At 38.1% G+C, this 19,633-nt stretch overlaps 1 protein-coding gene across 1 annotated transcript in view; it reads left to right on the top strand.

Moving 5' to 3' along the window:
- The window catches only part of LOC127572825 (AP-3 complex subunit sigma-1), a 61,019-nt gene extending 44,366 nt beyond the window's left edge, over positions 1 to 16,653 (top strand). The window contains exon 6 of the mRNA XM_052020479.1: positions 15,287 to 16,653. Within this exon, the coding sequence (XP_051876439.1) occupies positions 15,287 to 15,415 (129 nt within the window). The 3' untranslated portion in view covers positions 15,416 to 16,653. The remainder of the gene's footprint in view (positions 1 to 15,286) is intronic.
- Positions 16,654 to 19,633: the final 2,980 nt, after the last annotated feature.

The following is a 19,633-nucleotide window of genomic DNA, read 5'->3' as shown; positions in this document are numbered from 1 at the left end:
TATGATGTTGACAGATCAGTCTATATTGCTAACAGTTTCAGTATTTATTTCACAACTTCTTCAAAATGCATTTGTCCTATTCCCCTCCCAAGTCAAAATAATATTGGAAAGCTGAGTGAAACGGGAAAAAGGTAACATTCTTTTTCCCATTTCCAAGTAATTTTTATCCCCATTAAAAATTAGTCTAGAAGTTGGTGAACCTGGGTTTCCTCTCTTGAGAGGAAAGGCGGTTAGTGGGGAGATTTGATAGAAATGTAGGAGATTATGATAAGATAATAAAGAAAACCTGTTTTCATTTGCTGATGAAAAGCCAAGGGAACATAGATTTAAGATAAGGGGACAGGGTGGTGAGGGGTGAAACATAAGAAGTGTAATCAGGAATTTGCTGCCCACAAGGTTAGTGGAAATGGGAAAGATCAGTGATTTCAAAAGGAATATTCATCCATCCTCATGAAATTAGATAGTTGTTTGCAGAGGAATTTTTTTCTGTGGGTTTCGAATCTTACCAGTGAGCTGCTAAGGCACTTAATGATGAGAGAGATTTTTGGACTGTAGGAGGATCAAGGGCCATACAGTTCAAGCCAGAAAATGGAGTTGGGGGGTGGGTAGGGATAATGATGTGGTAAGTGATTGGATCAGCCATGATGAAGCATCCTGATTTAATGTTGTTTTGAACCTACTACTCTAGGCTCTCCAAAAACCCATTATAGTTAAACTAATAGTCTTTCAAACTCTCCCCTTTTACAGAGAATTTATACTAATCAAACATTGCCAGTTTCCCTGTCTGACTGGTGGTTTTACAGATTCCTCCCAGGTGACATAGTTATGTTCTTGCTCAGATCAAAAGTAGATCAAACTCTCCTAATACAGATGGGGTAGATTTTAACTTCCCTTTGTCTCAACTTAACTTAATTAAAAATCATTGGAATAAAAATGGTTAGTTTTGTAAACAATGTAAAGTCAACCTCACCAGATTACCAACGAAGGTGGTGGTAACAAAATCTGCATGCTTAGTTCCTTTGTGGTTTTTTACTGCAACCTTTGGCTCCCAACATAATGTGAGCATCCACGGAAGAGGTTTGATATTAATTTCATATCAAGTTGTAGTTTCTTTGCTGCTTTATTGATTCCTGAATTGGAGCTTCAATACTGTCTCAGTTGGTTGACAGGAGGCATCCATATTGGTCTATCATATAACCATTGATGGTATCAGGTTGTGAAAGAATGCCTGATTCCTATTATTATCTAAATTTATTTGCTTTAATTAATGATGGGCAAGGAATTCTATAGCAGAACAAAATCTCTGTTCTGATAACATGTGACTGCTCATTGATCAATATTCCAACAGAACCATCTGAGGCTCTTTTCTAGAGTGAGGCTGAGAGGTGATCGAATAAAATTCTCAGGGGTCTATAGATCAGACATTTTGAAAACTTGCATTTGTAGCAAATCCAAAACAAGGTGCCATAAATAGAAGGTAGCCACTAGTAAATCCAATAAAGAAATCAGAATATCTTCACACAGTAATAATTAGAATGTGATGCTTACTATGACATGAAGTAGTTAAAATGACTAGTATGTCTATCTTCTTAAATGGAAGCTAGATAAACACGAAGGAGAAAGAATAAAAGGAAACCCATTGCCTTTTTCACTTGCTGACCTGCATTGTCTCCTGGTTAAGCAATTTTTTTAAAATTCACATCCTTGTTTTGAAAATATTCTGGAACCTTGACCCTCAGTGATCTCTGGCACTATAATCCTCTGAGAAATCTGTGGTCCTCCAATTAATCCTTTTGATTATCCCTGAATTTAATTGCTCCAACATTGGCAGTTGTGCTTTCAGCAATGAAGGATTGTGTGTCCGAAATCCTCTTTCTTTAACATGTTCCTTAAAATCTCTCATGTTGACAAAGCTTCTGGTCAACAGCCCTAATAACTCCAAATGAGATTGGAATATTTGTTACAAAACCTTCCAGTCAAGTCTATTGGATGTTTGAAATGCTGAAGTTGCTGAGCAGGTAAGGTAGGTGATGTTTGATGGGTAGAGGCTAGTATAACCATTAGCATGGGTATTTTTGGCTAAATATTCTGATTCTTGGCTATAAATTCTATTATTACAGATTCTGTATATAAATTACCAAGCATAGTCTTACTCTTTTCATTAGTGATATTTTATATCCAAAGAAAGAAATGTTTTCTTTCCTATTTTGGATCCTAAAATATAACTTCAAACTTCATTGCTACTTTGGTATCAAAGAGCTATTATGTATGGCACAGTGCTAACAGGATGGAAAAGTCTATGCCAATGATGTAGTTCAAGTACTGGGGAAGAAATCCATCTTCTGGCACTATTTCTTTTTTTTAAACTTTATACAGCACAGTAACAGGCCCTTCCTGCCCAATGAGCCCATGCCGCCCAATTACACCCATGTTAACCTACTAACCCATACATCTTTGGAATGTGGGAGGAAACCAGAGCACCTGGAGGAAACCCACACAGTCAAGGAGAGATCGTACAAACTCCTTACAGACAGCGGCGGGAATTGAACCCCGATCGCTGGCGCTGTAATGGTGTTACGCTAACTGCTATGCTACTGTACCATGCTTTTCTTGATTCATTTTTTGGGATCTAGGTATTGCTGACAAGGCCAGCATTTATTGCCTCTCCCTTGCAATTGAATGGCTTACTAGGCCATTTTGAAGAGTCGGCCACTTTGAAATCAATACAGCCAAATTTCAGAAAAGTTGCACAATATGCAGGTGCAAATACCAGCCATGTGGTAATTTCCATTTGGATGTTTAAATACATCTTCCATAATGGTGGAAAATAGATTTTTGGGTTGTGTAGTGTGGTAGTACAGTACATTGCAATGTTCCCGAAGACAAACTGAACTTCTGAGAACTTGCAGAACCGTTATAGTGCTGAAGGGGAACTTATGGGCCCTCGTCTGTGTGGTACTTTCTTGGAGTAATTGGAATAATTGCATCACCCTGCTCTTTCCCTTAGTTTCCAATGGTGTGACTTTCCATCATCTTTGGATAAAGAAATTGTCTGCCCCCTGTTGCTTATTCACCAACCACCAGAAATAGTTTAATGTCATTCACCCAAATTTTCATTATTTTACAAACCTCTATTAAATCTGTATTCCTGCTTTGGTTCAGTGGAAGTAATTTGTCTTTCTGTGTCCCCTTCATGCTATAGTGTTCCATCTCTGATATTGTTTCACTGAATATACAATGATACTCTGTGTCAGTGTCCTTAATGTTCTAGAATGGCACACCACTCCTTGCACAGCACTGCAATTGTGGTCCATCTAAAATCTTTACTAAACTTTACTTTCTTACTACAGTATTTTAAGTATAAAACCTAAATCTGAAGGAAATTTAGTTTAGCTAGTGTCAGTCTACTTGTAGATCCGTAAAACTGGTAGGCTTTAAACCACAGTCAAACTCCAGTAATCTAGTATCTCATTTGTTTGGAAATCCTGATGTTTTGGCATCTGGCTCACTGGGGCCCCGTTTCCCATGCTCCCTATACCAGGTTTACGGGAACATTTTATTATACTACAGTGTAACACCATTTTTCTTTAAAGAAAAAGATGAATTAAAAGTGCTGGAGTATTAGTGGGAGTAATATCCAATAGTCCAGAAAATCTACTAATTCAGCACCACAGAATTTTACTGTATTTATAATTAAATATAGCTGAAAACACAATTTACAAACTGACCTTGGCAGTAAGAACTAGGAAAAGATGGGGCATTTTGAAGTTGGAATTGAACCACATCATTGGAATGAAGCGCAAAGAATTTTTTTTCCGATGCAATCCATGTTATAATGAGCTGCTGATTATTGATTCTGGCACTTGGTATCAGTAGCGGGCAACCCATTTCTGAAGCATATCGGACCCTGTTTTCTTTTTTTTTAAAAAGCACTGACTTTGCTGATTGGGCAAGTGAATAGGAAACCTTTGGCTGCAGAAAATAAATTGCATTCAAAAGAATGAGAAGTGGTGTGCTAATAAATTTATAAACTGTGAACTCTGCATTCATGATATAGTAAATTATGTGGATTGCAAACTAGAAATTTTAACTGAGCCTTTGAGCTATTTGTCTCAGTATCTGCTTTTAATATGGTTCAACAAAAATGTTTATTCCCATCACATCTAACAATATTTTGTCAGTCTATCAAAATTGTACTAAATACGTGATACAAGCTTTTGAAAGAAAGCCCTGCTTAACTCTTGCTGTCCTTTGTCAAAATGAATGCATCATCTTTTGAATGGTATTTTGGATTTTTAAACATTCACTTAAAAAAAGTAATTATTCTTCTCTAGCAATTCAGGAAAAGGAGTTTAATACTTAGATTGTAACTAGGGCTGAGCCTGAATGTAGTTAGTTGAGGATGTTCATTAGAAACCTTTAATGAGCTTTGTTAGAACTGTATTGTTAAGTTGCTGAGAAATTGCCATACTTTTGTTTTGACTACTACCCATTGATGACAAGCAAAGATTCCAAGGAAAATCAAAAATCAAGTAAATCATCAGCAAAATCCAAAGTCCATTGTGTATTCCTTAAGCAAAAACCATAAGAAATTAGGGAGTTATACACAATTTTCTAGAAATTTTTTCTGAATTTGTCAAAATTGCTATATCAAAGCCTGTATAATCCATTCTTCAGAACATGGAGCAGTACAGCACAGGAACAGGCCCTTCTGCCCATGATGTGGTGCCAAACTAATTAAACCAGCAATTAACAGCCTAACTAAATTAGTCCCTTCTGCCTACACAAGTCCATATCCCTCTATTCTCTGCATATTCTTGTGCCTATCTAAGAGCCTCTTAAACCCCCTATCGTATTTGCCTCCACTACCACCCCTGGCAGCGCATTCCAGGCACCCGCCATTCTCTGTATGTAAAACAAAACTTGTCCCATACATTTCCTTTGAACTTGCCACCTCTCACCTTGAATGAATGCCCTCTAGTATTAGACATTTCGACCCTGGGAAAAAGATGCTAGCTGTCTATCTATGCCGCTCCTAATCTCATAAACTCCTATCAGGTCTCCCCTCAGCCTCTGCCGCTCCAGAGAAAACAGCCCAAGTTTGTCCAACCTCTCCTCTTTGCACATGCCCTGTAATCCAGGCAGCATCCTGGTAAACCTCTTCTGCACCCTCTCCAAAGCCTCCACATCCTTCCTGCAATGGAGCGACCAGAATTGAATGCAATACTCCAGATGCGGGCTAATCAGAGTTTTATAAAGCTGTAACATAACTTCCTGACTCTTGAACTCAATGTCTCAATAAAGGCAAGCATGCCATGTGCTGCCTTTACTACCCTATCAACTAGTGCAGCCACTTTCAGGGAGCTATGGATTTGGACCCCAAGATGCCTTTGTACATCAACACTGTTCTTTGTAGAATGCCCTCCTTAAAAGAAAAGCTAAATGACAATATTGAAATCTGTAACACTGTCTGAGAGGGTAGTAGAGGCAGATACTCTCTCAGCACTTTAATTATTCAGATGAACACTTGAAAAGGCATGGCAAAGAAAGCTACGGGCCAAATGTTGGAAAATGAGGTCAGTTTAGATGCACACTTGATGGCCAGCACATGTTGTATGACTCCATAACATCCAATAAAATTGAGCCTTGGAAAGTAGCATTATATTTTTACTTAATTATAGTGAAAATAATTATACAAGGTAACTGTACACACAATTATGCTACTCCCAAGTAGCTTGGCTTACAGCTTAAATTTTGGAGCCAGATGGAGGGCCTTAAGAATTTTTTTTTATTTAATAATTTTTTCAGTATATCAGCAACACTGGTAAAGCCAAAATTTTTTACCAGTCCCTAACTGCCCTCGAAAAGATAATGTTGAGGTGTCACCTTGAAGCACTGCAGTCCTTCTGTTGAAACTGCTCCCACAGTGCTTGTGGGTAGGGATTTCCAGCATGTAGAACCAGTGACAATGAAGGAATGGCGATTATATTTCCAAATCAGGATGGTGTGTGACTTTGGGGGAACTTGGTGGAGTTTTCATGTGCCAGCCATTGACATTCATTGGCGTTACCATCTCCGAGTCCCTATTATCCACATCGTAGACATTGACACCATTGACAAGTAATTCAACTGGACCAGTCACATAAATACTGCAGCTACAAGAGCAGGTCGGGGGCTGGCTACCCCGCAGGAAACAAGTTGGCTCCTGATATCCTACAGTCTTTCCACCATCTATGAGGCACAAGTCAGAAGAGTGATGGATGTATTCTCCACTTGTCTGAATGGTTGCAACTCTAACAACATCCAAGAAGTTCAACACCATTCAGGACAAACCTGCCTGTGTATTGGCTTCTCATCTACTACCCTAAACATTCATTCCCTTCACCAAAGCACAGTGGCTGCAGTAGTACCATCTACTAAATGAATGGTAGTTACTCACTTGGACTACTTGAATACACCACCCAGACCCATGAACTACCCATGAAGGCATGAAAGGTTTGATACAAGTTTCTTGGGGGAATGATAGATAGTTAGACTCATTGGAGAGGGTCATTGCCTGGCACTTTTATGATACAAATGTTACTTGTCACTTATGAGGTCATAATTGAACATTGTCTAGCTCTTACTGGATGCAGGCAAAGACTGCTTTGTTTGCTGCAGAGTTATGAATGGAATTGAACATAGCGCATTCGTCAGCAAATATTCCCACTTTTGACTTTATGATGGAAGGCAGGTCATTGATGATGCAGCTGATGGTGATTGAGTGGTGGTGCCCTGGGGCTGGGATGATTGAGCTCCAATAACCACAACCATCCTTCAGCATCCTCCTTTGTTTTTTTTGCTCCAGATTCCAGCATCAGCAGTTCATGTGTCTTCAGTCACAACCATCTTTGTGCATCATACAATCCAAACCATGTGTGAAAACTCTGTTTTCCTCTTGATTTCAATTGGTTTCAATTGTGCCAGGGCTCCTTGGTGCCACATGTGGTCATTATTGCCTTGGTGTCAAGGTCACTCTCATCTCACCTATGGAATTCTGCTCCTTGGCCCATGTTTGGACCAAGGCTGTGATAAGGTCTGGACCTCAGTGCACCTGGTAAAATGGAAACTAGGGATTGGTAGCTGGTTATTGGTGAGTAAGTGCCACTTGATAGTATTGCATATCATGCCTTCCATCACTTTAACATTGAGAGTAGACTGACTGGGTAGTAGTTAGGTACACTGGATTGATCCTGCTTGGTCTTGGTAATGTTCTCAATATGTTTGAAGTAAATTGTTCAGTTGATCACTTTAATGTTATTCATTTGACTTTTGGAAAAATTTGCTTTACAATAGGCTTTACAAAGCAGATGTATATAAATGATTTAAAACCTTATGTTTTGTAAATGACATGATCAAAATGTTTTTAAGACAATTAGCTTGACAGCAAGCTGGATTAGTGTCCTGCAGTGCTTTGTAGAATTCATTCTAGTGGCATTTGGCCTCCAACTCAGAGGGAAGCTCCTATCTTAATGGCCAGAAGTACACCACAGGTATGAATCATTGTCATTCAGTTAGTTTTTCACAGATTATGGTATTTCATATCATCTTGTCTTGCAATCAGTTATTTGTTATGACTAGGAGTCCTTGATTTCCACTTGGTTGATGTCATTTATTGTGGAAATTATGAACTGTTCTGCTAGCTTGTGTATTCATGCACCAAATTTACCATTAGAAAAAGAACATGAGATCATAAGAATGAAGGGCAGACGTAGGCTATCATACTCCTTGAGCCTGCTCTCCAGATGGCTGACCTATCTCGATTCTATTCTCTTGTATTATCCCAATATCTTTTGGATTCTCTTAATATCCAGAAGTTATTGATCTTGATTTTGCATGAACTCAGTGACTGAGCTCCCACAGCCCTCCCAGAATAAAAAAAATTCTAAAGATTCATATGAAGAAATTTCTCCTCATTCCTGTCCTAAATGACCTGTATCTTATCTGAGACTGTGACCCATTGTTCTAAATTCCTCAGCCAGGAGAAACATTCTTCCTGCCTTCAACCTGTAGGAATTTTGTAAGTTTAAATGTAATCACCTCTCATTATTCTAAATTCTAGAGAATACCACCCTAGTCTACGTAGTCTCTTCTCATGGTAAATCTGCCGTCCCAGGAAACAGTCCACTTGACACCCACCTGAACTTGTAGTATACTTCAGATACTGGGGTTCTCTGAAGTAAAAAAAACAGATAAAACTTTCTCCTCTAGATCAGGGTCTGATGCCAGATTCAGACTGTATTTGAAGTATGGCAGCAAAATCAAAACAGTGAGAAAGAAACTTTTATCATACCTTGCATATCCTCAAACATTTGCAGTTAATTACTTTTGAACTGCTGAGAGTGCAGTTGTTATTTAAGCAATACGATAGTCAATACTGTGATTTTTAAGGAATAGCATGGAAAATTTAACATCCACCTGTTACTTAAAAAGAGCTTTGGTGGTTATCTCCCACATAAGCCATAGTCTTAAATTCTGGTCCCTTTTCTCATCCATCTATCTAAGCATTATCCAACATTGAAATCTTATGTAATCAATACATTTTTCATATTCAAGTTTCTTTTGACTTGACTGTGGTCAGGTTATAATTGCATGATGGATTGTTAAAGTGATTCATGAAAATTGCTCCTTCAAGGATCCACTTACCATTGCTGGCAACAGAATGATTATTCTTCACAAGGCTCTTTCGAGAATGTAACATGGACATATATCCCTTGAATGACATTGTTTCTTTAGGAATGAGAGCTATTTGAACTGGGTGCTTCCATTGGGGAGAGAGGAGTGATTGATTCCCAGATTCACTTTTGCTCTGCTTCATTCCCAAAATGACTTGATTTGCCTTGAACGTAGACAGACATGAAAAATACAGTGAAAGTGAAAGGTGTTGGGGGAGGGAATGGAAAATAAAGAAAGGAATTAGTTGGAAGAAAAGAACGACCACATATTAATTACATTCTCTACCCTTGGAAATACCACAGGCTAGTATCCTTTCGAAGTTTCAATGTAATCTTAGCTGCTTGTAGAAACTCACCCACTCAGTCCTTTGGCTGCTCTCTTGATCCATAAAAGTTGCCTCCTTGTATCAGTGCTGGTGTTGATTGTCAATTCTACTTTCTTATTTGATCCAAAGTTGTTCAGATCAATCTGTAGGACAATCTAGGTAAAAGGGCAATCCTAAACAGGGATTTTCAGTTGTATTTCCATTATGCCACATCCCACTGACATCATAGGTTCAGTATTTCTCACATGCACACTGGCCAACATCATAATCAGTTTTATGATCTGTGAAATATCAGGATCCTTGCATGCAACCAATTTACAAGAAGATCAACTTCCTTGCAAGTAACAAAAATCCAGGTGAGTGCTCCATTTACAGAATGTTTTCCCAAGATTGGAGATGTAATGCAAAAACATTTTGAGCTCCATTAAAGAGATTATTGACACAGAGGGTATTTAAATTTGAAGCATCTTGGTAATTTCGTAATGCATGCTTCCTGCTTCTGGGGTTGAGAAATGTCCCTTTGATGATTTGGCCATAGAGTTAAAATCTCCTCCTGGTTCAAATTGATTAGAATACTTGGATGGAATTTGTCCCTGGTGGGATAAGATCCATTATTGCTGTTCTTCCTATACACCCATTGTAAAGTGGTGAGCTATGTAAATGTCATATCAATGTAATTGATTTGGGGTAGAAATCAACCATTTTAAATTCTCAAGGTTTAGCTATTAAAGAGGATTAGGAAATTGAAATTTGAAATCTTCCATGCTAGTATCTTAATCATTACAATACTTATCTTCATTCTCACGCTAGTCATCTTGTGTTGTATATGCATGCTAGGATGTTCCCAAGTGAATTGCTCAACAATGTGTATTCAAAATGTAAAATATCCTTTCACAAGAGATAAATTACAAGAGGTTTTAGATTCCCTCTGTTGAATGGGGTTAGTAGATTTTCCTGCGTAATCATCAATGATTATTGTTAATGTGTCATACAGATTATAAACATTCCACGTTTGATCATCAGGGGTCTGTGCTGTTAGTTGACCTGTTTCCTGGTCTTGCAATTGGCTTTGTTATTTCTGAGTTGAATGGGGAGAAAGAACATTGAATTTCACATTCCTGGTTGCAATTCATGACTTCAGCTCAAATGTTCATGTTGAACATCAGGGGGAGCAAAGCTGTGCTTTGCTGTAATTTGTTTCATGATGTATAGTCAACTGTTTCCTGTTTCACATAAAAGATAAATGTCAAGTACTGGGGCAGCTGACTGTGAAATCATAGCCAAGCATGTATCGATGCTTTTTGAATGAATGGGGGGTGGAAAAGGTCTTGTATTGTACTGACACATTCATTCTCCATTATTTGTGTATAACATTAAAAAGTACATTTCTTTTCCCTCAGTGGTCTTGAAATTATTTTTCACTTTCCAAAACTGGTGACCTTTCTAGCAATTTCCATTCTTCTCTCTTACAGACCTTTATCTTTCAATCTCCCAGACAGGACAGATAGATACTGTTACTGTAATCTCTCAGGTACTGCCTTTAAATGGCCCACCATAATTCCTGTTCTTGTTGTTCACAAATAGAAAGCAAAATGATGTCATCAGAGTTATGGGTCATGTGTGGGAACCATGGGAAACTCATTATAATGCACCTCCTGGTAGGGATGTTATCAGGTTTAGATGTTAAATTCTTAACTTAATTCTTCCTGTAGGTTTCTCTTCATTTTGTTCTCCTACTTGCAGACTTCATTTTGTTTTCTCTTTCTAGTAATTGCATGCATGTAGTGTAATCTGTAGAGTGTAACATCAGACTAGGAACATGAAACTTTCATGACCATTATAATTTCCATCCATTCATTACTTAATGATTGTTCTATGAGAAGATTTTAAGAAAGGGCTTAGTTTAACTTACCAAACACATTTACAGTGCTTATTCACTCATCTATAATTTTCACTAAGCCAAATAATACAGCAAAATGCTGCATTCATGAATTCTAATGCAGGGATATTTACCTAAAATATAATTGTTAATCTGTCATATTGTTTTTGTTTTATTTTTCAAGTTGTAGAAGTTCCTTTAGAACCCATCAAATTTTCTGCATTTAATCTGTAACTTTTCTATAGTTGTCATCTAAATATTAATTGTAATTATATTTTTATTTGGTTTCCTAAATTATATTTTTAAAATATTTTCCTCACTTTTCATTTCAATCTGTTCAGTTGTTGTTTGTACAGTAATGCAATAAAACTTTTAATTTGGAACATTAATTTGCATAAAGACCATTTTAATAACTAATAAAAGAATTGCATCACTCTACATAGTCACATTTCTGGTGTTCTCTAATGCTCACCCTGTCATTTTTCTAAATATATTAATATTTTAAAATCTGCCATATCCAGAGAGTTAATTCTATGTATTACTTATTATAATATTAGCTGATCTCTTACAGATGAATTTCCAGAATGTGTTAAAGCCATTGGTGATTCCTTTGCTTGAACTGCATGAGCTTGACCAGTAATTTATTCTTTCTTTAATTTGCATGACTCGATAATATAATTGGATGGGTATATGTGCAAAATCTTTTATAGTTCCTGAATGCATTGTGAGAATTTGTTTACATGATTTTTTTAAATTTGCCTTCAATTTGGGATGTCTATCACTTTGTCTTGCTTTCCTTGAGTTCTGTTGAATGATAGGATGATTTCCAAGGTGGTCATGAACACGTTAATTTAAATTCTCATGTGTTTTAAGGTATAACCAAAATAATGCTGAGCATGTACAAAGGTCTATCAGCATCTGAGAAAAGAAAAGTAGGTCAAGTTCAGAATTGAGCAACTTGTCAATAAATTCTCTCAGCTAAGTTGATGCTTTCCTAAGAGGGATAACTACTGCTGATTATTTGTAGTTTTCAAAGTAATTTCAAAAGAATTCCACCTAAATATTCTGTTTAAAGAACCAATTGACTTGGTTCTAATCATTGTGAATGACTGTGTCCACTTATAGAATCAACTAAGTGTTGCAGATAAAACAGTACTTGGGGTTACAGTCATCTTCCAGATTATAAAAATTAATGAAGTTGATTTTATTTGAGACTGTAATGAAACTGAGGAAAGCACAGTAAAATTGACCGTTTGAGATTATTAAAGGTCCTCCACCTATGTAAAATAATGTACAGTCTGTGAACATTTTTTCTTTTTTATCTATCGGGCATTTATTGGCTAAGTGAGTTCTGACCATCTCCACTTGTTATTGCATTGATATAAGCAAATTTAATCTTTTCTATGATTAAACCAATGGTTGAACTGATCATATGAAATGACTAAGCCTACAGAGTGACTGGTTTATTATTGAACAGCATAAACGGATAGAATGTCCTTCAAAGATTAATGGAAGCCGTTAAGGAACAGTATAAAGATCCACTTGCATTGTTTCCCTAAATCCGGTGTCATGATTATATTGAGGGATTGGGTCAGCCCCGACAGAAGTTGCTGTCAAGGTTAGCATTAACCGGTCCCAAGAAGCACCAGAAATTTCTAAAACCACTAGCACTTTCCTAGTGCAAGGGAAAAGTTTATCTACATTTGTTGTAAAGCTGTCAACATTAATTGTTAGAACTCTTGCCACCTGCATTTAAAAAGTCGAAGCTTTAATTCCCGTTCCGGAGTTTGAGCACTTACTCTAAGTTGATAGTTCTGTGTAATTCTGAGGGAGTGCTGTACTCTTGGTGCCATCTTTCAAATAAAATGTTAAACGAAGACCTCATCTTAGCAGGTCAGGCAGCACCTGTGGAGGGCAAAAGATGTATGTCGACATTTCAAGCCCAGACCTTCAACCAGACCAGGAGGGAAGAGGAAAGATTGCATAGCAGTACAAGGGAGGGGTGTGACAGAAGCTGTTAGGTAGTAGGTGAAAATAGATGGGGAGAGGCTGAAGGGCAGATGGAACCAAGTGGGAGAGAGGAGGGATGGGAAAGGTGCACAAAGGGAGAATAAAACATTTGAATAGGTGAATGCATGGGGGAGAAGAACTCTGGGGTGTGGGTTACCTGAAACTGGAAAATTCAATGTTCATACCATTGGGTTGCAAGCTACCCAGATAGAATATGAGATGTTGTTCTTCTAATTTACAATTCTCTTTATAGCATTGGAGAAGGCAGAGGACAGATGGATCAGTGGGAGAGAAGTTAAAATGACATGCAACCAGAAGCTCGAGATGGCCATTGGCGACAGAGCAGCTGCTCCACAAAATGGTCACCTGGTCCACGCTTGAGTTCCTCAATGTAGAGGATGCCACATTGTGAGCACCAAATGCAGTAGACCAGGTTGGAAAGAGGTGCAGATAAACTTCTGCCTTACTTGGATGGGCTGTTTAGGTCCCTGGATGATGCTGAGTGAGGAGGTGACAGGTGTTACACGTACGGTTGCAGGGGAAAGTGCTAGCGGACAGGGAGGAGTGGGTAGGGAGGGATGAGCAGACCGGAAAGTCACAGAGGGAACGGTCCCTGTGGAAAGTAGAAAAGAGGGGAGGGGGAAGATGTGACTTGTGGTGGGATCATGTTGGAGCTGGCAGAAATGGTGAAGGATGATATGTTGGATGCTGAGGCAGATGGGGTGAAAAGTGAGTACCAAGGGAATCCTATTACACTTCTGTCTGGAGAGAGTGGGGAGTGAGAGCAGATATGTGGGAAATGGAAGAAATGTGTGCAAGGGCTCCATCAACTATGCTGGGGGGGAGGCCATGTTTCTGGAAAAAGAAGGACATTTCAGAAGCTCTAGAATAGAAAGCCTCATCTTGGGAATGGATGCAGTGCAGACAGAGAAATTGAGAAAAAGGGATGCATTCTTGCAGCAAGCAGAGTAGGAGGTATAGTTGAGGTACCTGTGGGTCGGTGGGTTTATAAAGATGTCGGTAGCAAGTCTCCTCACTTAATGTCCTCCCTCAACTCCATCCAGGGACCTAAGACAGCCCTTCCAAGTGAGGCACCCCCTTCAACCTGGCCTATTGCATTCCACGCTCACAATGTGGCCTCCTCTACATTGGAGAAACCATGCAAAGACTAAGTGTCCATTTTGCAGAGCACCTACATTCTGGCTACAATGACCATCTCAAATTTTCTGTTACGTGTCAGTTTTAACTCTTCCTTCTCACTTCCACACTGACCTGTCTGTCCTCCATTGCTATGGAGAGGCAAATGTAAATTGGATGAACAACATCATGCATTCCACTTGGGTAGCTTACAACTCAATGGTATGAATTTTGAATTCTCCAGTTCCAGGTAACCCACACGGCTGATGCTCTTCTCCCATGCATAGTCTCCTGTCCACCCAGGTTTCTTCTACCTTTTGTTCACTTCTGCATCCCACCGCCCAGCCCCCATTCACCCAGGACAGTTCCATCTGCTCATCGACCCCTCCCCATCTGGTTCCACCTATCAGTCTCTGTTCCATTCCTCCCTTGTACTGCTATATAATGGCAATCTTTCCTCTTCCCCCTCAGTCCTGATACAGGGTATCAACCCAAAACATCGACACATATTTTCTTGCCTCCACAGATGCTGCTTGACCCACTGAGTTCTTCCAGCATTCTGTTTTTTATTCTGGATTCCAGCATCTGCAGTCTCCTTTGTCCTCATTTATCTTGTGCTTCACAACATTTGTGTATACACTGGTTCGTTATACAGATAGTCAAAATTTTAAATAAAATTTTGCTACTCTTTTAAGAGAGTACTTTGGATATTATTTCTGTAAACATTGAAATCGTGGTAATACAAAGTGATAAATCCTGTTTGCAGACAATGCCAAATATATCATGTGAAAATGTCCTGTAGTTGCATCTGTAATGATGCAAAATCCAAAATTTTAGTTTGTTCAAGATATATTCTTGGGGTCAAGAGTGAATTACATGTTCAAATCATGTATTCGCTGCAGTAATTCAATTGATTTATTATGCTGATATTTCAGGCGCCTGAGGCATGGTTTCCAGTCTGGTAAAGACAAATTATGAATCTATTGCACAAAAATGTTCTATATCATTTCAAATGCTGGGGGAAACATCTCCACTATTTGCTATCACTGACAAAATTTTATAAAAAGAAGGCATTTTTTATTTGTTGAAGTAATGAACAATGAAAAATAACTCAACTTTCTCAGTCCACCCTTCATGAATATATTTCTGAATACCAATTTTGTGTTCTTGGGTGCTTTTCTACTCATTGTCTTTTTTTTTATATTTGCATCCTTGTTTAGGCTGGTCTTGCAGGAGCTCCAGCCAGGGCTGTATCAGCAGTAAAGAATATGAACCTTCCTGAAATTCCTCGAAATATTAACATCGGAGACATCAGCATAAAAGTGCCAAATCTGCCCTCATTTAAATGAGAAAACATCCTCAGCTTCCAGTTTGGAATATTTTCTAATAAAGGTTTACCATGCAACTGTCTACCAAATGAAATATATAATTAGTATCAAAAGGTATGTTGGGAAATTATATTCTAAATTGCACCAGTAAAACACGATAGGCATTTTGTTTTGCTTGAGTTGCATTTAAATTCAGTTTCCTTTGTATTGTTAAATTTACATTGACATTCCAGTGCTCTATGAAGTGACTTTTAATTGTGTGCTGGCTGCTATTTAAGATTATTTAAGAAACAGTGATTTGGTACCATCTGTGCTATCAAACTCTTCTTTGTGTATCTGGTGGTTTCCATAGAAATGTAAAAGAACACTTTGACTATTTTGGGGATATCTATTTATTTCAAAGTCTGTTGTATAGTGGAGCCAATGAAAATTTCCATAAGGTTCCCACTTGCAGTATTATAGTTTTAAAAAAAAAGTTGTAACGGATCTTCAAATGAAGGTTTTGTCATCCTTTCCAGTTCAGGACCAGCTTCAGCAAACAAGTCATTTGCAATATTTTATTGTCTGCATATTCCTGATAACTTCACGTGATTTATATTCATTGCAAACATTGTTAGACAAGGTGAAGGACAAAATCAACAAGGAGTTTGACATTAAATTTTAAAATGCAAATCAGATTAGGCTTTTTAAGCTTGGCTTGCCTGGGATGGAAGGGATAAATCCCATCTTAATATAAATACATACTGGTTTATGAACAATATTTGCACCTTTTAGTCTTGTAGGTGTGACCTATAGTTTCTAAAAGTTGGTTAATTTTTATAATGGAAATGCTAGCCCATTAAGCACAATGTTAACCCTATGCATTACTTATATAATACTTAAAAGAACAATATTTAGAATTATGACATTTATGACGGAAGTTTACTTGAAGTTATTGACAGACATTCAAAAATGACTTTCAATGTGAAGGAAAGAAATAAAGTACCTGTTGAGCCAAAAAGGAATTATTCAAGGGAAGTCCTACCTGGATGGAATTTAATGATTTGTGGCTGTGGTGCCTAAATACTACAACTTGAAATGTTTTGAAACTAAACACATTTACAACCTGAAAAGAATGTTTAATTTCATTTTAAATTTTATTGCAGAAGAATACATGCAAAGTAGTGAATACATTGATATTGTGAGCATAACAAATAGCTTATAACTGTATCACCTTATTTGTTACATGGTTAATAAAGTTATGTTTACTTTTGCCTTGATGGTTTGCAATCTGAAATCATTAGCGTCATCTTCGTACTGTCCTGGGTGAATCTGCATATTGATGAAGTTTATAAGCCAAAAGGAACTTGTAGCATGGGTAATGAATCTGAAACATGCAGATGGTTAAATAATGCAGTGTAGGAGAGACCCTATTTCATTGCCTCATTCTAGGTGCACAAAGCTAAATAATAAACTAACAATTCATTTGTGTTGTGTTTGCTTCGGTGTTACATGCTTATTTAAAGCAAAGTGCAACTTAATGCTATTTATAGCCTAGAAGGCAACATTTTTTATCAGAAGCTGCTATGAACATGGTATGGCAACACATGGAACAGAGGTGACATTAATTTATTTGCATTATGCAGTCCTGAATTTCAAAGGTAGTTAATAGACAGGTAAACTAGCCATCATAAATGGGTACGTGGACTGCACTTCTGCAGTTTAAAGGGATCATCAATCACTTGTGAATTTGTTGGGAGAGTCAGTTGGAGCTGGGTGCGCATCATTATTATATAATGCAGATCAAGTCTTAGGCAAAGACTTGATCTGCATTAAGTCCACTGCAGACTTCCCTGACTTCCACCCCCATTCACCACAGAACACCTGACATGTGTCTCGCGAGGTTGGATTCTAAGAGTGTGTGTTCCATGTATTTGAACAGTAACAGCCACAGGCCACCCTTGTGATAATAATTCAACATGATGTCCCTGGTTTGTATTGTATGCTTCAATTTATGAAGCTGAGAATTCGTGTGCTTTCCTAACCACAGTACACCTTGTCTACTCCTCACCATCCATGTCCTCCTATAGTCAATTTCTTTGTTAACATACTAATAAGTTTGTTGTTAGCTGCAGATTTGAAATTATACTTTGCACATCTATAACCAAACCATAAGGATGTATTAGAACCAGCAATCCAATCCCCAACCACTCCACAACACTCTGCCATTCTTCAATCAGGGAAATAAGTCATTTATCACAAGTGAATTCTATTCCAATGTCCATGCATGTTTGTCTCAATGACTCAGTAACAGGTGAAATAAGCACAAACTGACAATGTATTTCTTTCTTTCAATTGCAATCAGATAACAGTACCTATGCACAGAGGTGGTATTCCATTGATTGAAATGCCATCTCCATGCCTCTGTATTTGTGTGTCGGGGGGTGGGGTGAGAAGAAACAAGAATTAGCAGAGTCTGCTGCTGCTTCTGTGGGGCAGGGCTACAAGTTGCTACACAGACTGGTCCATGAATGTTGGAGTCCCCGAGGTAACTTTGTTCCCTTCCACCACATTAAGTTAAATCTTTAACAAGTTTCACTCAGTGTTTCTTTCACCCCTGAGAAGAACTTGGTGAATCTGCTCCTCCAGGTTGAAGACGACCTCTGTGGTGAGGGTATGGAGTCCACTGTTCTGCTCCTGGAAAGGTCCTTGTTAACCTAAGGAGCCAACAGATGTTGTACCTGTGCCTGTGAGGTCCTCCAGGTGGATGAGGTTCAAATGTCTTTGCCATTCAGTGTCATTCATCCACTGGCTCCTGGAGCACAGGCCAGGATGATGTTAGAGCTGTTGATACCCAGAGCTTTGGTCTTTGGAAGGTAATTGATTCGCTAAGGGTTAGGCAGGGTTGAACCAATCACCTGGTGGGTAGGCTAGCAACAGATGCATCACAAGTGGACCCTAGGGAGTGTTCATGAGTGTATGGGATGTTATAAGAGGGTGGTTAGTGAATGAGTGTGGGGGTTATTCCAGTAGGCAAAGATAGAAGTGGGATTGTGAGCAGTATTAAAACTATAAATATGTAAAGATGTTGCATTTAAATGTTAATTTGAGGTACCATTTAAATTAAAACGAGGATTGGCTGAGGGAAGTGCCTGCCCTTTCACTTTACCCACTGCCTATCATTACGCTTTACAAAGATCTTCAATGATATCACACTGCTTAAGTATTACATTTCCAGTGAAGAGAGTGCTGTTTGTTTCATTAGAAATTGATATCTAAGGTTCTGGTAGCATGAGAAAAATTAATACACACTGTGGTTCAGGTATATGCAGTGGAAAAAGTGAGATCAGCGGAGGGAGGAGTATGTATTTACAGTAGACTTGATGTGATAATGAACTTCCTGAGATCAATGGCTGAGCTCTGGGTTTAAGATTGTAATTCTGTAATGGATTCATCCAACAGAGGAATTTTTTTTGTTTAAGAAAAATCCATCATGATAAACACTTCAGTTAGATCACACTTCTTTCTTTTAGAGTCAAAGGATTGCATCATAATTTAACCTTGTATTATTCTGAATCTCCACTGTAGAGTCTTCAAGCACAGTAACTATCATTGGGAACACTGTCAGATTTTGGCAAATAGAGTATCTTCTAATATACCTATACTCTGTCCCAATCAATTAATCGGCATTTACCACAAGGTGGCAAATAATTCAATTTAGTTTTACCATTAATCTCTTTTACAATGCAGAAGGAGCCTCTTGTCTGAAATAGAGAGGTACTTTGCCACTTGTCAGTAACCCTCTTTTAAAATGATACTAGTCACATCACCAGTGTTAACAGGCCATATTGCTGCTATCGGTTCATTTTGTGGTCAATATTGTAACAACTGTGATGTGTGCTGTGTTGTTTGGTACCACTGTTAGAATTGTACCATATGATATGTTCATGTTGTTACAATTTTGCTTTTGTGGAATTTGCTAGAGAGTTGGTTTAACTCCTGGAGAAATCTAATGTAAGAAGAATGGTGTCTTGACACTGTAAGCTTTACTTTAGTTTGAATAACCAATTATTTTCCAGTATTTTAAGGAGAGAGAGATTCTGAGACAAATACTACACCATAAATACCTGCAAAGACAGTGAAAAGTTACCAGCTTGTCCTAGAAAACCATTCCAGATAAATGTGGGAAGATTATTGTCTTCACAATTTTATCTGTATAGCTCCATCCCATCTATTTGAAATTAACAGCTTCCATCATAA

This window comes from Pristis pectinata, chromosome 7 (assembly GCF_009764475.1).
Source record: "Pristis pectinata isolate sPriPec2 chromosome 7, sPriPec2.1.pri, whole genome shotgun sequence".
In the NCBI taxonomy this organism is placed as follows: domain Eukaryota; kingdom Metazoa; phylum Chordata; class Chondrichthyes; order Rhinopristiformes; family Pristidae; genus Pristis; species Pristis pectinata.
Note: the sequence above shows the minus strand (reverse complement) of the source record. Positions and strands in the feature narration are given on the sequence as shown.